Genomic DNA, 20124 nt, shown 5'->3' with positions numbered 1-20124 from the left:
ACAGCCTCTCCTGAAGCCATGCAATTCAATACCCAGGCAATCTGATTCCAATGTATTGAAGCTGGAGCTAGCCTATTCTGCTGCAGGACAGTTACCAGGAGGTTGAGCCAACCTTGTCTTGTAGTATCAACATGCTCATCAAGGAAATCATAGCTTATTTCCACACTACATCCCTCACTCCTATAATGGCTCTAAGCCCTTCTGATAAGACTATTTTTCAGATCATTTCTGATATAATTACCTAGCACTTTTATAAAAAATTTTCTAGCATTGACTCGTGCCACTGCATTCCAGCCTGGGCAACAGAGAGAAACACCATCTCAAAAGAAAAGAGAAAAAAAGAAAATACCCTTTAGTGGTTGATGACATATAAAAACACCTTGGAAGTGACTATGCTGCCTAAATCTACATGATCATATAATATGTGCAAGCAGAACTGCACTTGCAAAGGAATATTATATGATTATTATCAAGCCAGGAGATAAAAATTATCCCTGACCAGTGCTATCAAAATAATAAGACAGGCTTTTTATTCTATCTATCCAGGGAACTGAGGGGAAAAAGTAACAAATTATACTAGCAAAGTTAAGGAAGCCACTCCCAAAATGCTTTCACATATCACACTGTGTATGTGGCATATACAGTACCCATTGTAGGTCTTACTCAATATGAACTCTGCCATTTTTATAGGTAAAAGAACAAAGTAAAAATTGGTATCTTCAATGTTCTCAAGTGTCAGTACAAAGAATATGGACTAGGAGAGTGTTAAATTACAAGCCATCTGTTCTGATAATTTACGACATGATTTCTCTAATCTCCTTTAACACCACACAATATCTCTATGGCAACACAGTGACTTCAAATGAGAGTTTGAAGGGCCAATCGTGCCTTCAGCATGCTCATAGAGCAGGAAGCTCCTCCACGAGCCAGCATCTTCTCCTTCACGGAGCACATCCTCATCATAAAGGGACTGCATTCATTTTCTCCACTCTCTCCAGAAATGTGAATGGAATGATTCTGCAAATGGCACACCTTACTCCAAATTGGCCATGACTCCATAACCCACAACTAATACTGTGCCTTGGCATAACTCAATGGTTCCTAAACCTAGCTCTGCATCTAAATTACCAGTAGAGACCAGGCATGGTGGCTCACACCTATAATCCCAGCACTTCGGGAGGCCAAGACAGGCAGATGGCTTCAGTCCAGGAGTTTGAGACCTGCCTGGCCTACCTGGCAAGACCCCATCTCTACAAAAAACTAGCCAGGCACAGTGGTATGCACCTGCAGTCCCAGCTACTCAGGAGGCTGAGGTGGGTGGATCACCTGAGTCTAGAAGGTGAAGGCGGCAGTGAGCCATGATCATGCCACTTAACTCCAGCCTGGGTGACAGAGTGAGAGACCATCTCAAAACAAATCACAAGCAGAGTTTTTTCAAAATACATATTCTAGGGGCTTAATCTAGAACCACTAAATCAGAATCTCTAGGGATTCTATATTTTTAAAGAAAACTTTCCAGGAAATTCTGATACAATCTGAGTGAAGGAACCACAGGCATAAATCACAACAAGCATCTACTGTACTTCTACCTGGGGCCTGCTCTGGGCCGGCGCTGAGGTCAGAGGTCCCAGCAACTCAAACTCACAAGCAAAGGAACAGTTACAACCCAAAGGAACCAGTCCAGAATCCAGTTCTCACAAGGTGCCGTGCCAACACCAACGGACCTCAAGAGGCTAGGACAGGATGGTCAAGTGCAATTTTCCAAAGGAAAGGATGCTTGAGCTAAGTTAGGAAAGGAAGCCAGAAAGAGGAAGGAACAGCAAACACAAAGAGGTACAGGTACATAGAGCATAGAACACAGAGCTGGGTGTGCGATGGGGGCTGAACAGGCCAACAAGGGCAAGAAGTCCGAGTTTCCCAGGAGGTCCGTGCAGCTACAAAGGACAGGCTGATCTACAACTAAGAAATGTGCGTTTGAGCCAGGCACGGTGGCTCACACCTGTAATCCCAGCACTTTGGGAGGCCAAGGGAGGCAGATCACTGGAGGTCAGGAGTTCAAGACCAGCCTGGCCAACAAGGTGAAACCCCATCTCTACAAAAATTAGCTGGGTGTAGTGACACATGCCTGTAATCCCAGTTGCAAGGAGACTAAGGCAGGAGAATCACTTGAACCCAGGAGGCAGACGGTACAGTGAGCCAAGATCACACCACTGCACTCCAGCCTGGGCAACAGAGTGAGACTCCATCTCAACAAAAATAATCAATGTGTGTTTGGGCCTCCATGTGGCCTTGGTTACAAAGTGCCATTCTAGACCATGCAAACAAAAAGAGGAGCTTCAGTGGGGGAAAGGGACAAGTAGGGAAGGAGATCTGAGAATTCTGCACTAGTCTTCACTGAATTCTTCCCCTGTAACACAAGTAAAATAGGCTGTGTACCCGTAAATGTGTGATAAATGGGAACTAATACATGATGTCTTTTTAAGAGCATCTCAAATTTCATTTTCACCTTGAGGGCAATTTCAATTAGGTAGACTTGAGCTAGTTGATCATCTTTTATAATTTTAATTTCTACATTATTCCCCAGCACATTTTTAAAAGAGGCCAAAAGAGAGAATCTGCCTAATCATCTCGCCTCTTTAGACCATAAACTCCCACTGGACAGAGTATTATTTTTGTCTTCTCCAGATGTATGGCACCTGGCATGTTGACATTGCTCAAGGGATAAACAGCTCATTCATTACACAGTGTCATGTATATTAAATAATGTCCATAAAGTCCTTTGAAGATGAAAACTACTTCAAGCACTAAGTAATTCTGAGCTAGGCATTTGAAACTGGGAAACAAAGATGACAGTCCAAACATCATGAAAAGGTCACCACCCAGCGGGAGGCATCGCACTAAGAGACTCTTGTTCCGACAGACTTCTGGTCCCTTTGCAGGCATTCTACACAGCAGACCAACCCCAACCTGCTCTATGCGTTCTTAATGTATATAATGGGGAGAGGGTTTCAAAACACTACAAAGCACAAAAGTCCTTAGAAGCTCATTTCTTTCAGGGACTGTGCCCAAAATAAATTTCAAAGCCACACAAATTCTTCTTTCTGCGATGTCTCTTTTTTAATTGAGCTGGAATACTCTGTATGAAGTGTCAACTCAATTCTAAAACGGGCACAATGAAAATTATTGCAACAGAGCATATGCGATTTTATGCAAATTAATGCCATTTCTGTTTTAGAGTCTAACGACATACTCTGTGTCTCGGTCTGTACGCTGGTGAGCAGAGGTGACTCCAAAATTCAAGAATATAAAGCGTGGCCAGACGCGGTGGCTCATGCCTGTAATCCCAGCACTTTGGGAGGCCGAGGCGGGCAGATCACGAGGTCAAGAGATCGAGACCATCATGGCCAACGTGGTAAAACCCTGTCTCTACTAAAAATACAAAAATAAATGAGCTGGACGTGGAGGCGCACCCCTGTAATCCCAGCTACTTGGGACCCTGAGGCAGGAGTATCACTTGAATCCAGGAGGCACAGATTGCAGTGAGCCAAGATCATGCCACTGCACTCCAGCCTGGCGACAGAGCAAGACTCCGTCTCAAAAAAAAAAAAAAAAAAAAAGAACATAAAGCTCACACTAGCAGAAAAACATTGACACTGACTTTTAATGTTAATATCATTTTCAGCAGAAGCATAGCAGAAAAGTTGCCTCTCCCTTCGACTTTCCCAGAATGTTTAAAAAACAATAAAAACTGGCCGGGCGCGGTGGCTCAAGCCTGTAATCCCAGCACTTTGGGAGGCCGAGACGGGCGGATCACGACGTCAGGAGATCGAGACCATCCTGGCTAACACGGTGAAACCCCGTCTCTACTAAAAAATACAAAAAACTAGCCGGGCGAGGTGGCGGGCGCCTGTAGTCCCAGCTACTCCGGAGGCTGAGGCAGGAGAATGGCGTAAACCTGGGAGGCGGAGCTTGCAGTAAGCTGAGATCCGGCCACTGCACTCCAGCCCGGGCGACAGAGCAAGACTCCGTCTCAAAAAAAAAATAAAAAATAAAGTATTATCAGTTTCCACTTTTTCAGTTATGCTCTTCACTATCTCAAAAGACACCACCAGGACTGAAACAATCTATAGGGAAACAAAGTCTCTCTCTCTCTTTTTTGACTGCGACTTCCTGAAAAGTTAACCTAGGGTTTTCCACAAAATTTCCAAATACGCCATCAAATCACAACTGAAACCTGGTCAAATCTTATCCACAATCCCCTCCTTCAAATAGGGGTGATTTCATTTTTTCTAACACCAAAAGAAGGGGGAATGGGAGTAGAAAAAATTGAGTCAAATTCCTCCATGTGAGATGCATGCACGTCAGAGTAGGACACACCAGCACAGGCGGATTCCACCCCCGGCAGAACCCACTGTGCACATGGTAACCTTGTCCCTATAGCCACCTGATCTGGGCCAAGTTAAAAAACCTCTCTGAGTTCCATTTCCTGAGGTATAATGTTATCACTGCCTACTTTGTAAGGGGTAAGAAAATTAAGTGGCTTTTTTTTCTTTATTTTTATTTATTTATTTATTTATTTATTTATTTATTTGAGAGACAGGGTGTCATCACTCTGCTGCCCAGGCTAGAGTGCAGTAGCACAATCATGGCTCACTACAGCCTCAAACACCTGGGCTCAGGCAATCCTCCCATCCCAGCCTCTTGAACAGCTGAGACTACAGGCGCACGCCACCAAGCCCAGCGAATTTTTAAATTTTTGGTAGATACTGAATCTCACTATGTTGCCCAGACTGTTCTCAAACCGCTGGGCTCAAGAAATCCTCCCACCTTGGCTTCCCAAAGTGCTGGGATTACAGGAAGAAATCACCGTTTCCAGCCTCATCACTATCTCATTCCAAAACATCTCCATTGGCTCAAAAACTTTCCCCAGAACATCTGACCTATTAGCAGTCATTCTCACTACCCCCTAGTCATGACTTTTTACTCCCAGATTTTTTTTTTTTTTTTGAGACCGAGTCTCGCTGTCGCTAGACTGTAGTGCAGTGGTGTGATCTCAGCTCACTGCACCCTCCGCCTCCCGGGTTCAAGCGATTCTTCTGCCTCAGCCTCCCGAGTAGCTGGGACTACAGGCGCCCGCCACCTCGCCCAGCTAATTTTTGTATTTTTAGTAGAGACAGGTTTCACCATGTTGGCCAGGATGGTCTCGATCTCTTGACCTCGTGATCCGCCTGCCTTGGGCTCCTAAAGTGCTGGGATTACAGGTGTGAGCCACAGCGCCTGGCCTCCCCCTAGATTTTCTAATATCAAAAGCCTTTCTCCATTAAAATATTAATAAGCAAATTATGATTTTTTTCTTGCTAAAACGTGTCATCATAGGAAGTGCTGCTACAAATACAGAGGCCAAATTTTCCAGAACACAATCTAACAAGCATGAGGATGTTTATGGGCAGTACAGAATATGTAACTGAGACTGTCTCCCCAAGTCAGGGACCTAATATCCATATCATCATTTAATGTAGAAAAACAAAGAACAGGCCGGGTGCAGTGGCTCAGGTGTATAATCTCAGCCCTTTGGGAGACTGAGGTAGGTGGATCGCTTGAGTCCAGGAGTTCAAGACCAGCCTGGGCAATACAGCAGAACCCCATCTGTACAAAAAAAGATACAAAAATTAGCTGGGTGTGGTGGCACACGCTCCAAGTCTCAGCTACTTAGGAGGCTGAGACAGAGGCTGAGACAGGAACTTGAGCCCAGAAGGTGGAGACTGCAGTGAGCCGAGACCACACCACTGCACTCCAGCCTGGGCAAGAACAAGACCCTGTCTCAAAGGAAAGAGAGAAAGGGAGAGACAGAGCGGGGAGAGAGGGCGACAGGGAGAGAGAGCAAGACGGGGGGCGGGGGGCGGGGAGCGGGCGCGAGAGAGAGAGAAGAAAAACACAGAACAGCAAATGAAATCATAAGATCTCATCCACCATTCCATGATTTCTGGGACTGAGTGCACATAAACTCAGTTCCCAGAAATCCCGCACTGAGGCTGAAACATAGCTGCCTTGAATTTACTGCAGGTGGTTTCTGGAAAGAAATATTTAGTCAATGAAGGGCAGTAAGCAACAGTCTTTCAAGTCATGACTCACAGCTTACTCCAACACATGAACTCAGCTTCTTCTACTTGTAGAATGCAGTGGATCCCTGAGAAAGGTCCGCCTGACCCATCCTCCTCTACACACCCATTGTCACTGGCTCACCACTTTCCTTTTTATTTCTTCTCTTTGGCAATTTGTACGCTGAGATGAAGATGACAAACTGTTTTTCCCACAACAGGTGTCCTTTTTATAAACTGTACGAAATTCATCTCCCTTTCTTTTCTGGCGACTCCTGATTTTTCAATTTTGTGCTTCGACATCACCAGAAAGTAAGCTGTTGATGGAGTCTGGCAGCTCTTTTCTTAAACATGCCCCTGGGGAACTACAGAGCATTACTTCATCTGTTTTGTTTGGATGACTAACTGACAAGGCACTGAGCTGAACAGAAGCTGACCACTAACTGCTGATTTGAACAGTTTAAACTTGGGGGTGGAGGTTCATTTATCACCGTGGTATGGGTCAGCATTCTGTAATTAGGTTCTGCATATTGAGGATTGAGTGAGTAAGTAAAGGTACAGAGGATAAAAGGAGCCAGGATTTTCACTGTCAGAGAAGGGAATTACAAATATGGAAGAGGAAAGACCAAAATGCACTCTGCGGTACTGTACTGGAATTGGAGACACTGAGTATAAACACATGGTTTTTATTACCGAGAGGACGTGTGCATGTGTAATGAACGTCTATGTGTATGTGTACATACACACACAAACGCGCATACACTTCTTAGCTCTGTCTGCTTGAGAGGCCCTAAAAGCATGACAACTCTGCAGCAATGAACACGCTTAGTGCCTAGATCGTGTTTCTAAATACCATTCTCTACTAAAATGAACCATTTCTCCAAGGGCTCCTTGGAGAATTGGCTGATCCCAGCACTGGGGCAAGGAAAGCGCAAGGTGCACCTGGAACAGTTTATTGTGCCAGAAAGTAAGAAACTGCTCCAAAAAATGATGGAGACAGGTCACAAAAGGTAAAAGAGCCAGGATGAAGGGGCTCCCATTAGCCAAATCTTAGGTAATTAGAGCATCCAACTAAATGACAGTAAAGGATTATAGCTCATCGCATAAAACAGGAATTCCTGAGGCCATACTTATATAAATAAGTAAGTGGAAGAGAAGAAAAGCTCTTCCTTGCAGTACAAAGTCAACTACATACAAAAAGGATTACAAAGTTAGAAAAAAAAGTCAACATTTCGCAACCATCATATTAACCACTGATTCAGGCGAAGATCATCAATGGATGCTACAACTAGCAAGTGAAAGGAAGGAGAGGAACAGCCTTAAATTAACTCCCCACAAAATGCTAACCAATGACAAAGGGACAAATAAGGTGGAGAGACCTGCTAGTCATCACCTGAACCAAGTGATCAACGTGCACATCAGCACAGAGGGACAGTGGGTATCACATGTTCCCAGACACGATGCTCCAAAAAGGATGCAGCCTGTCTGCCAAAAATGCACAGCCTGAATCTACTCGTGAGAATCAGGCAACCCAAACTGGGGGCCCGTCTTTAAAATAACCACCCTGTAATTGTCAAAACTATCAGGGTAACAAGACAGACAGGCTGAGGAGATGCTCCGAATTCAAGGAAACGGAAGAGACACAACAAACTAAACGTAACATGGTCCTGAATGAGGTCCTGGACCATAATTTTTTTTAACTGCCAAAAAAGGACAATCCTGAGACAATTGGTAAAAAGGTGTTAGTGATTTAGATCATGATATTGTATCAAAACTAATTTCCTGATTATGATCACTATGTAAGAGCATGTTCTCACACTCTTAGAAAATACACTGAACCATTTAGAGGTAAGGGACATCATCGTATTTGTAACCTACTCTCAAATGGCTCAGAAACAAGGTAATATGTAAATTATCTATATGCAGAAAGAGAGACAGGAAGACAAAGCAGAAGTGGTGAAATACTTACAACTGCGATCTGAGGCTGTTCTTGCTTCGAGCATGACAATTTCTCAAAGTAAAGTTTACCCCCTCCGAAATAACTTTGGATGCAATCCACAATTAATACATGGACCAACTAAATGACCAAAAACTACACAGCAAAGGCCAGGCGCGGTGACTCACACCTGTAATCCCAGCACTTTGGGAGGCCGAGGCAGGCGGATCACAAGGTCAGGAGATCAAGACCAACCTGGCTAATACGGTGAAATCCCGTCTCTACAAAAAATACAAAAAAATAAGCCAGGCATGGTGGCGGGCACCTGTAGTCCCAGCTACTCGGGAGGCTGAGGCAGGAGAACGGCGTGAACCTGGGAGGCAGAGCTTGCAGTGAGCCAAGACTGCGCCACTGCACTCCAGCCTGGGCGACAGAGCGAGACTCTGTCTCAAAAAAAATAAAAATAAAAATAAAAATAAACAGCAAAATCACAATTCAACTAAGTTAATTCGGACCTGAGCTTTGTATCACCTTTACTAGTTTAAAATAAAAGATATACTACAATAGCAGGTCAAAAGCAACCCAGGGTCTTAAAGGCCAATCCTTTTAATTCTAGAAATCTTCTAAAGGTGAGAATTACATAAAAATGTAAAAGCTTGAAAGTTTGAGAAACTCCTAGGGCAAACTAGGAGGAAGTGACTTGTAAATGTTTAGAGTGCAATCTACCTTCTGATTATACAATGTCTGCCTTCAAGAGACCAGCATTTCAATCATCCTGACTGAAATATTAAAACTCCACAGTAAACGTGGAGTCACACGGAAAAACAGAGCATATTCCCAGTGTGGAAATGATACTGGAAAACAACAGCTCAGAAGTTTTATGTGGGCATAAACCTGAGCGGGCATCCCATAAAATCATGCCATTGACTGTGAGGGGACCACATGAGGTGTGGCTGACAAGAACGCAACCCACACACAGAACGGCCTAGGACACGTGCCTAAGGCAGTGGGAAGGAAATGACCCTGCTTCCCCTGACTAAATATCATCTACATGCACATTTTGATGAATAACAGCAAAAAAATGAGTGGCTGCAACGAAACAGCTATATATAGTAAAACCAGGAGTGACCACACCCATTGTATAAAACCGACCCCAAAAAAGCAGCTCAGTGGCGCCCTCCTTCCCCTCTCACTCCCTGGCCCTGTTCCTTTCCTGAGTTAGAAAGGAAGCCCTAGTAGTGTTCTCATGTGTCACACACAGCAGGGGCTGAGGAACCTCTCTCCCGGGCCAGCCTCTCCCCGCCCTTCCCGTACTCCCCACCCCCACGTTAACGGCCACGGAGATTTCCTATCCAACGCTTGAGTCCAAGTCCAGACAGCCAAGAAAACAGAGGGCCAAGATTTCAATCAGGATTTCTCCCCAGACCGTGTGCAGGGGGAGCCTGTAAAACTCAACAGAGCCAACATGCCTGCATTGGAAAGCTGGGACTGCTAGGGTTATTTATGTAAAAGGTAACATCGGTTTTAATTAGGTGAGAAGAGGAAAGGCACAGAAACTAAATTACAGGGCCCAAACCAACATGAGAAAAATACTTGCTATAGCCTGGAATCTTTCACTCAACTTTTATTTGGTGTGAGACTCGTAAATTATAGCTTTGATCCTCAACACACGAGTATACACAAATTCAACTTTCAGGATTTTAAAATGAAAATCCAGGAGGCTGTGGGATGCTGTTCTCCCTCCATTAGAGAGGGAAGGGGCATGGAGGGGGCTTTGTAATCTGCCAGCCCTGGGCTTAAATTCCAACTCAAGCCCTCACAAACAGAGTCAAATGGGGCAGGCAGGTCACTTGCCCTACCAGAAGCAGACATCCTCATCCACAACCCAGGAACGGCATTCACCTGCTGAAGGAGGGGGAGCTGCATCTATACAAGGAAAAATACATAAAACACTCTGCACAGTGCCTGGCAAAGTACAGGCCCTCAGGTGGTAAACCCAGTGGTGGCAGTACGGAGATAACAGTGAAGAGGAAGATTTTACCAGGGTTTCTTAGAGGACAGGATGGCACTTACAGCTTTGGGAGAAAAGGAAATAAACACAGTATCTTAAATCTCATCCTATGATATCGCAAGCAGGTTACTACTTTGCAGATGTGCTTATTTTACTTTCCTATGGAACACAATTCCAAAGGTGCTATCTCATCCCCGGTGACAGGGGTCCTGGCCTCTCATGCTGCTCCCTGGCAGCTGCTGTTAAAGATTTAGAGGATAGCAAGAGTGTGGCAAGCATGGCCAGTGGCAGGCTGTTGCGAGGCTGCCATCCTACTTTCCAAAGGCTCCATGTCCACTCTGCAGGTTATCACCGAAAATCTATGTGATTTCACCTCAACCTTGCAAGGCTTTCAAAGGTTTCCAGCTCTTTGGTTCGGTGGACAGTTCCATCTCACAAACAGGCTGAACCTTATGAGAATTCAGCCTCCAGCAGAGCTGAAGCTGGACCTAATAAACAATGCCATGAGGTATGAGAGAAAGGCCTAACAATGAATCCTGCAAATTCTGCAATTAAATATTGGAAAAGTAATATGTATACCGACCAACTAACAAAATTCTGGCACTAAATGACTCTACAGTGAAGCCCCTGCCATGAAGAGCGGCTCTCCTATGGGCAACCCATCAGGATGCGCTGATCTGAATTGGCACGTGAGTAAAAGGTACAGCCTGAAACCAACAAATGAGTGCCCGTTCTCCAGGTTCCTGGACCCAAGGCATATTAGGATAAGTGCAACAAAATGTAGATGGAGGTGAAGTGACCCTTAAAAAGCGTGAAATACAGCCGGGCGCAGTGACTCACTCCTGTAATCCCAGCACTTTGGGAACCTGGAGACGGGTGGATCACAAGGTCAGGAATTCAAGACCAGCCTGGCCAAGATGGTGAAATCCCATCTCTACTAAAAATACAAAAAAAATTAGCTGGGCATGGTGGCGGGCGCCTGTAATCCCAGCTACTCGGGAGGCTGAGGCAGAGAACTGCCCGAACCCAGGAGGTAGAGGTTGCAGTGAGCCAAGACTGCACCACTGCACTCCAGCCTGGGCGACAGAGGGAGACTCCATCTCAAAAAAAACACACCAAAAAAACTGTGAAATACATCCTGCCCCTGTGCAATCTGGGTTTGTTTTTGTGTGTGTGTGTGTGTGTGTTTTTTTTTTTTTTTTTTTTTGAGCTAGGAATGCTCCCTTGCATGCCAGCTTTCATCACTCTGGTACTGAAAAGGGCAGGGAATGCTGGGAAGAATTTCTCATAATCATGAATTTAAATTTTTTAAAAAGCTACCTACAAATGAGAAATCTATTTATTTACTATTAGACTAATGAGGGATTTTTTCCAGTTATTTAGATGTCAAAATATTGGGCAATTTAGACTTTAGAGATTTTATTGTGTAAAGCTAGTTAGGTGGAAATATGTGTAACACTGCAGTCAAAGCATTGTTTTTCAATATTTGTGTGGTAGCTTCAGGATGAAAAATAGAGGAATTGTAGTTTTTGGTCCTTATCACTTCAAATTTAAACTAATACAGTTATCCAAAAAACAACAGAATGTTTTCTGCTATTCCTGCAGGCCCTGGCGTATCTGTCATGCAGAACAAGGATGAACTAGAAAAGTAAACACAATGGCTGGGCAAGCGGTGGCTCATGCCTGTAATCCCTGCACTTTGGGAGGCCGAGGTGGACGGATCACAAGGTCAGGTGATGTAGACCATCTTGGCTAACATGGTGAAACCCCATCTCTACTAAAAATACAAAAAATCAGCCGGACGTGGTGGTAGGCGCCTGCAGTCACAGCTACTTGGGAGGCTGAGGCAGGAGAATGGCATGAATCCGGGAGGTGGAGGTTGCAGTGAGCCGAGATCGTGCCACTGCACTCCATCCTGGGCAACAGAGCGAGACTCTGTCTCAAAAAAAAAAAAAAAAGTAAACACAAATAAGAAAATGCAAAACTTCCAGAATGCAAATGCCAAAGAGTGCCCTCTCACAGGTATCAGTGGCGTCCTTCAATGGCAGCAGCAATAAAGAATCACTGTGAACTTGAAAAAGTGGATGGGTCAATGTAAGAGGAAGTAGAGCAAAATGAATAAACAATGGAGATCAATTTATACACACACAGTTTTGACCAACATCTTAATGACTTCTCATATGCATCATTTTCAAATTACAATCTAAACATTTTGCCTGAGCATTCATGTCATTTATACATGTGCTTTCATATATACTAGGAAACATGAGTTCTTTGAAAACAGATTTCAAGTATTAGTCTCCAATATATTCATTCATTCTTGCACTGAAATCACCTATTCCACAGAATTCCAAAGTGGGGCATTTTAGGACTTTCCAAGAGATATACATACATACATACATACATACATACACACACACACACACACAGTATGAAAAACCAGGCACCAACAAACCCCACCTAAAAACATTTTAGGATTATACGTTTAAATTTGAATTGTGTTTTTCTCAAGTTCACGCATAGCTTTATTTTATGGTTATGAGTCTTAAAAGTAGGTGGGGCTAACACTTCACAAATTCATTTATTAATTGTCAATACTGTGAAATAGGTAGCTGTCAATTATATACAAGAATGCCTAAGAACAAAGGGCAAATGACCTCCTATAGATACTCATGTAGGAACAAAGCCCTCCAGATGAAGCTTCTTCTTTCACACCAGGAACTGTGAGGTGCTGAAGATCATCCTGCATGGGCCACTTGTCATCTTCGATCCGGACAGCAGCACAAATCACAGGAGTGGGACATTTTGAAGCAGCAAAAATGGTAACTGTCCATAGCTAAAGATTATTGTCTTTTAAATCAGCAAATTTGACGTATACACCAGATGGATTTCCAAGTTCACACGTATTACAGAATCCCAGGAACGAATCTTTATTTCCCCTATCTATCTTTAACGTTGCCCTAGGCTACCCCTGGCACTTATAAGAAGCTAGGTCCTAATAGCAAAGTATGAAAGCAAGTATTACTATCTTTCAAATCAATATAAAATCTTTCCAAGTTAACTCAATTTTGTTCAAGTTTACTTAGAGAATAATTACTTATATGAGCTTTGGCTTTTGTTGGTATCATTGGTTCTATCTGCATTTCCTCGAATACGAGTGAGGCTGAATATGTATTTTTTGGCCATTCATACTTCTCTGAATTGTTTGCCTATTTTCTTTCTAGATTGTCTTGTCTTACTTGATTTGAGGGAGCCCTTTATTAACTACATATACATAATCCTTTGATTTAATAGATTTTCTCCCAGTTTATTATTAGTCTTTTTTTAATGTCACATTTTAAAATAACATGCAGTTAAACTGTGTGTGTGTGTGTGTATGTAAAGGTCTGTGAATTTTAACATATGCAGCCGCCACAACCAAAATACAAATCAGTTCCCCATCCTTCACCTGCCTCCTGCCTCCTTGTAGCCACACTCCTCCACCCCCCCAACTCCTGGCAATCAATGACCATCTGCTTCTGTTACTACGGTTCTATCTTTTTGCCAATGTCATATAAACAAACTCATACAGCATGCAGCATTTTGACACTGTCTTCTTTCACTCAACATTAATGGAATGGCAGTACTATAGTTTCTGATCTATCCACACCTACACGGTTTCAATGCTAACAACAACAGACAGCAATGGGACCCCTGGCGTTCCCCGCAGAGAGGCAGTAATGGAGCAGCACTAACTCTCCCTCCTTTCAGGAAAGGGGGTCCACAGAGTGGCAAGGACAAATCTGCTGCCGCTCGCTGAAACCCCTCCCCAAGAGAAACCTCCTGCAATCCATCCCTGCCCACAGCAGGGCTACAGACTGTAAAAAAAACAAGCCTGATCAACTCACGTGGACGCTGCAAAGCCAAAGTACCCTAGACCTGGAATCCAGTCTTTGGGTTCACTAAGTTTTCATGAAAGCTTTCTCTGCCAGTGTAACTGCTAAAATGCACTCATTTATGACAAAGCCTAAATAGGAAGATGCCTCCAAAACACCAGCTCTAGACTACTTTGCAATCCTCCCCCACCAGACAAGAGTAGACATGTGGCTAATTAAAGAGTCAGTAATCTAAAACTCAAGTATGTTCATCACCAAAATGAGGTTTTACATTTCCACAGCCCCTCTGCCATCAAATGGCACAGGGAGAAATCTCAGAGGTCAATGCCCTCCGCCCCCAGCTCGTAGCCTCACTCTGGCTTGCTCTCTCTCTCCCCACATACAACCTTTCCCAGGGGGCAGGTGGTTAGTAATTTGGGTTTCAAGGGGCTTCCTTATGTGGAGAGGGGACAGAAAAGAGGAAATTAAGGTAACAACACAACTATTCAGTAAGCAAATTAAGTGTTTCCATGAATGAATGAAAAGTGAAAATGAGTGTTTATGCACTTGTTAACCATTAAACATGAGAGCAAGATTCCCCATAAGCAAGACTGTCTTGCACAAAAGGCTCAGTAACATCAAAAAGCTGGGAGTCCCCACTGGAGAGTCTAGCCAGGTATCTCCCTTTGAGATTTACAAACTGGCAGGGAGCTGGGCACCTTGGCAGTGAGAGCAAAGTCCTGCTCTGTGGGCACAGGGGGAGGAGACCAGGGGTCCAGCAGGAAGCCAGCAGCACACGCAGGGCCCCGCAGGCCTCTGCCCACTCCTCTGTGCTCCCTTCCCCTCGGTTCAGAGGCACAGCAATAGGAATTCCCAGAACAGCTCTCGCTGAGTAGCAGCAGCCAGAATTCCTAAGTGCAAGGGTCACTGGGAAGTCTCCCTGTTCATTCCCTCTCCCAGTGGCCCACTGAACAGCACGTAAGCAGAACTAGAAAAGGATGAAGAGAACCCTGTGGCTGCACATCTAACCCGCTTACCCCTTGCTCCAGCTGAAGACCCAGCCTGGTCCCTGCAGCCCATCAATTAAAATGAGGCTGAGAAGATTCAAAACACTGCATCTCCATCCACCAGGCCAACCACACCTGAATCACCCTTGTCAGTTTGACCAAGTCGACTCAGCTGAGTACTTGGAAGAAATGGGAGGACGAGGTCAGAGCACCCACTTTCCACCAGAATACACTGGGATTCTCCCGCAAATCCAAGTTTTCACTATCCAGGGAGTTGATACTATTTCTTGTCAGTTTTTTAAAATTTTGTCAAGACAATGCACTTCAGGAAATAAAAGCCAACTCATTATAGAATTGAGGAGGAATGGGGGGTGGGGTGTCATCACTGCTTTTTGTAGTAAAACACAGCTCACCCCTATCAACATCAGTGAGTTTACCAGGCAGTAAAGCGTGGCTATTGATTAAGAATTAGACTTTTCTCCGAAATTCTGCCAAGGATATGAGATACACTTTTATTTTCTCGATAGTCAAGTAAATAAACTTAAAGTAAATATTGAATACAGCTGACTTAGATTATGACAGCTTCAAACACATCTTTCACTCGCAGTTCAGAACAAATCTCGAATTTATCACAACATTTAAAAGGTCAAAAAAGACCACTGAAATTACCTATTTTCAGCATACATTTAGGAAATATATTTAAACCACATGCTTCGTTTTGAACACTACCACCGACTTCATTTAAATCTTGGTTAATCATTTAAATAGTGGAAATGGCTTCTTTAAATTTTCATTTGAATCTTAAATAGTTAAACTGCAAAGGGAAAAAATACAATACCCCACATCAATATGACCGTTTACAAGGTCTCAATGAAAACTACTTTCAATGATGACTTTACTGCACTTCTTTGATTTCTCGAAAGTCACTTATAGGAATTTTAGAAATCTCCTTGCTTTCCTCTAAAACTGACTGTGCCACCTAAAAAGGAGAAACTAACATTCACTATCAAATTACATTTCCTTCAGTTTCCATTTTCAAAATATTGAGGGCAACAAGGACCCACTTTGTAATACAATCATTATCGGTGCTCACAACCACCAAAGCTGCCAGGCTTCTGAATACCAACAGAAGTAGCACAGCCCGCCCCGGGCCAACTACCTCAGCGGTGTTAAAGGCATAAATATGAAGAAAAGCTTCCCTCCATACTCCTTGAGGAAACCATCATATCAAAACACATACAGGTATGTGTGCTTCTCCCTCACTAACAGACTTGATTTTCTTCACATGTTCCCTGGAAGGAGTGGGGCTGCAGGAGTCCAGAATAAGATTTAATAATGAAAGAAACCAAGCACGACAGGACATGATGCTTCAGAATAACCACAAACCTTTATTCTCCAGATATTCATTTAACGCCAACCTAAAGAGTGCCAGGCAGGTTAAAAATAATGCATTTATGTAAGCACCCCCACCACACACACACTCTCTCGCAAGGTTAAACAGGGAGCTCTGAAAGAATGATTTATTGCCACGAGAACAGAGCCCCAAAATAGATTGGCAATAAAAATGATTGGTCCCAGTGGGGTTGAGAACTAATGTAAGCAACGTCCTGGCTATGAGAGGCGACCAGGAAACAGCACCAGGGACCAGGGCCCTGACTCTGTCTCTACCCAAGTTCCAGTCTGGGGGGCAAGTCATGAAACCTCCCTAAGGCTGAGTCCTCATCTGTAAAAATAAAATTAAAACAAGACTAGCTCATTTTTGTGGTGTTCTTTTTTTTTTTTTCTTTGCTTTTGCATTGAAATTGGTTTTACTGTGCTGAGCTCTGTGCAAAGGAGAAAAGAGAAGTTCAAAATTCACTAACACCTGCAGAAAATCTCTTACTGCTCTTTAACACACAAGCACCAGGACCTGACTCACATTATTACAACTCAATCCACTTGAACACTAATTGGCCTGCCTGCTTCATGCCAGGTCTATAAATAGGTGATCAGGATGGTCAAAATGAATAGGGAGTGCCAAGGTCCCAAGCAGAGAACGGAATGACAGCATAAGAAATGAGACCTTGGGTGAGGTGAACCTGGGTGGATGCTCAGCAGAGGAGAAGAGCACCAGGGCTCTGGAGCCCTGAACTACCCAAAGAAAAGCGGAGAACAAGGATTAGGCACTGAGGGCTCAGAGAAAGCCAGAGTCCACAGGCAAAGGGGAACAGCCCCAAGGTCATCTCCCGGACCCCTCCCCAGGGCAGCAGTCCTGTTCCCTGAGCCCAGCTCCAAACCCTGCCAGGTGACAGCACCTCTGTGTGAGCATTTCCAGTAATAGAGAAATCACAGGACTATTCACTCTATTTCTGAACTTCCCTTAATTGTTTAAAAGTTCTATTAAAGTCTTCTCTTTCTTCATCCAACCACTGGTATTAGTTTTCAATCTGTGGCCACAAAGACAAAGTCGAATGCGGGCAACAAGAAGGAATTTTTAAAAAGAAAGAAAATCAGGCAGCCACGCAAACAGTTTCAGGGCTGAGAAAGGAAAGGCAACCAATGGAAAGCCTTTGTCTAAGTCAGGTTGGCACTTTCAGTACCAGGCTCAAAAGCACACCCTGATCTGTCCTCCCCAGTCAATAAGAACCTATTTTCCCATATTTCTGCGTCTTAGAAAAGAAACCCAGATTTCTGATAGATTTGACTGCATTCTCCTCAGCTTCCTTGCCTGGTCAGCCCTGACCGTTCAAACCCCACTCCCACACCCACTCATCCAACAGAATGGCCCCTCTCTGACCCCTGCTAGACACCGTTGGCCTAGATGCTGGAGCCAAGATCTAGGTCAGGGACTCAGAGCTGCCCAAAGGAGATTTCACCTTTCAAACGACGTTTCAGGTTACCCCGGAATGGGATGCTGCATCTGATGATACCTACTTAAGTTCTGCCCTGGCTCCTCGTTCTAAGTGAAACAACTAAAAGTTAAGTTTGTCATTTAGGAGGACGGAAGAAAGGAACAAGCCAGTGAGCAACATTACCTGGTTCTGACCCAAACGGAACATGAACAGGAGCCCCAGCGGCGGGGTCAGCACAGGCCTAAGCAAAGCCAAGAGCAGACGACAACTCCTGGAGAGAACCACGCCCACAGGCAGCAAGTCTTCCGTGTCTTTTAGGGAGGGCTCTTAGCAGCAGCAGAAGTGATTTTTCTACTATGCATAATAGAGATGTAAAAAGCCTGGTCTCACAAGCACCAAAAAAATCCATCTCCAACGCAGAAGAGCCTTTCTAACAGCTGTAGAGGAGCTGAATTCTGCACAGAATCTATTATTCTGTGACAGGTGGTAGAGAGAAAAAGAAGCCAGGCTAGACTTTAGCTTCAGGGCATGAATGGAATACGTTCCAGTTCTGCTATTAAAAGGTAAGACGGGGCTGCTCTACCTGGCCAGTCGCACCAAAAAAAAAAAGGGGGGGGGGTGGCTTTCTTTAGAAGGAGCTCATGTTTTCCTAACCTTTGCTTTCTGCAGGGACCTCACAAGGAGAGCGAGCACTGGGAGTAGATTAACCCCAAGCTAACACTGGACAGTCGGCTGTGTCACTCCTAGCCACAACCAATCTGCTAAAATGAATCAAAAATAACCCCGCCTAGCAAAGATCAAGACAACCAAGGGAAAACAGTACTAAACCAGGTATCTATCAGCACTGCTAACTTCTCACTCTCACCATCGCCCTCCCGCTGCAATTGCTCCTTGTGACCCGGATTGTGGAACTGATCTCACCGAATCTAGGGAGGTGATTTTCAAAGAGGCCACGGAAAAGCGTGAGCCGCCGACCTCCCGCGCGTCCCCCAGTGCAGGGCCGCTCCCCCGGCCCGTCGGTGTCCCCAGCCCTGCCGTCCTCCCCGGGGCCGCCACCAGCACCCCCGCCCGCCTCTCCAGGCCCCGACCTGGCCCGCCCTCCTCCGCTCTCCAACGCAGAGTCTGCATCCTCCCTGCCCCGCACCCGGCCCGCTAAGGATAGCGCTCTGGGCTGCGGGCCCCGAGGCCGCCGCCGCCGCCGCCTCCTCCTCCTCCTGCTGCTGCTGCTGCTCAGCCGACGCGCGAGCAGACGGGACTGGGCGCGGGGACGCGGGACACGGGGACGCGGGCCCGGCTCGCGCGGGATCTGGGCCGGGGCGGGAGGAGGCGCCGCCGCTGGGGTACCGGGGACGCCCTGTCACGCCCCCTGCGCAGCAAACCCGGCGCCCCTCCCACGGACCGGTCGCCACCCGCGCCTCTCCCGAGGCCACCTCCTCCACGCCGGGGTGGACTCGGAGCCACCTGGCACTGCCTCCACCTCCACGCCACCCACGCAGTGCCCCGCGAGCCCCAGTCCCGCACCGCCCCCCGGGGCCACGTTCCCAGCTGACCCTCCCGGGTCGTCCCCGGAGACAATGGCTCACCGCGCCTCCCGGCCCTCCGAGCTTCAGCTCGGCCACCGTCCCCATTCCCTGGGCAGTGAATGCCGTGACTGCCCCGTTTCACAGAAGTGTAGACCGAGGCTGGGGAGATGACAGGCTAGCGGGCCAAGCAAAGAAACCTGGCTGCTAAAGGGATCGAGGAGGGTCCAGGTACAAATCAGGCACAAACAGGCACAGATCAGAGACCAATTTCCCGTCCCGGACCCGCCCCGGCTCAGTCCGCTCGGTCTCCGGGGTAAGAGCCTCCGCCCACGCCATCTCCGCCGCCGCCTCCTCGGTCCTCCAGCGAAAGAGACAAAGAGCCGGCGCCCCAGCCCGCGAAGCCGCGGCTGCCGGGAGCGGGAGACCGGGGGATTCTGCCCTGGAACGAGGGGCGGGTGCAGGGAAGGCGAAGTGGTGGCGTTCGGGCCAAGCTGCCGCGCGCCGGGCTGCGCGGGCAGCGGGACACGCGGATGTGGGGCAGGCAGTCCCGGCGCGTGGAAGTAGTGGCCCCAGGCGAGAGCGTGCGGGCCCCGACGGACGGGTGGGCACCGGCGCGTGGTGGCCGGAGCTCTGCAGCTCCGCGGCGGGTCGGCCGAACGCTTCGGGCAGAGCCGCTTGGCTGGCCCGCCGCTGTTGCACTCACCGGATCGGAAGAAGGCCGCGATGTCGGCCAGGTCCTTGGCCGCCTCCTCGGCCCCCTCGCCGGCACCGCCCCCGCAGCCCGAGCCAGCCGCGCTGGCCGCCGCGGCGGGACCGGAGGACGCGGCGGGGGCGGCGGCGCCGCCGCTGCTGCCGCTCATGGCT

At 46.4% G+C, this 20124-nt stretch overlaps 1 protein-coding gene across 1 annotated transcript in view; it reads right to left on the bottom strand.

Annotated features, from left to right (window-relative positions):
* The window catches only part of TRIO (trio Rho guanine nucleotide exchange factor), a 365512-nt gene extending 345392 nt beyond the window's left edge, over positions 1-20120 (bottom strand). Inside the window, exon 1 of the mRNA XM_023218272.3 lies at positions 19964-20120. Coding sequence (XP_023074040.2) covers positions 19964-20120 — 157 coding nt within the window. The remainder of the gene's footprint in view (positions 1-19963) is intronic.
* Between the last annotated feature and the right edge of the window lie 4 nt (positions 20121-20124).

This window comes from Piliocolobus tephrosceles, chromosome 4 (assembly GCF_002776525.5).
Source record: "Piliocolobus tephrosceles isolate RC106 chromosome 4, ASM277652v3, whole genome shotgun sequence".
Classification (NCBI taxonomy): domain Eukaryota; kingdom Metazoa; phylum Chordata; class Mammalia; order Primates; family Cercopithecidae; genus Piliocolobus; species Piliocolobus tephrosceles.
Note: the sequence above shows the minus strand (reverse complement) of the source record. Positions and strands in the feature narration are given on the sequence as shown.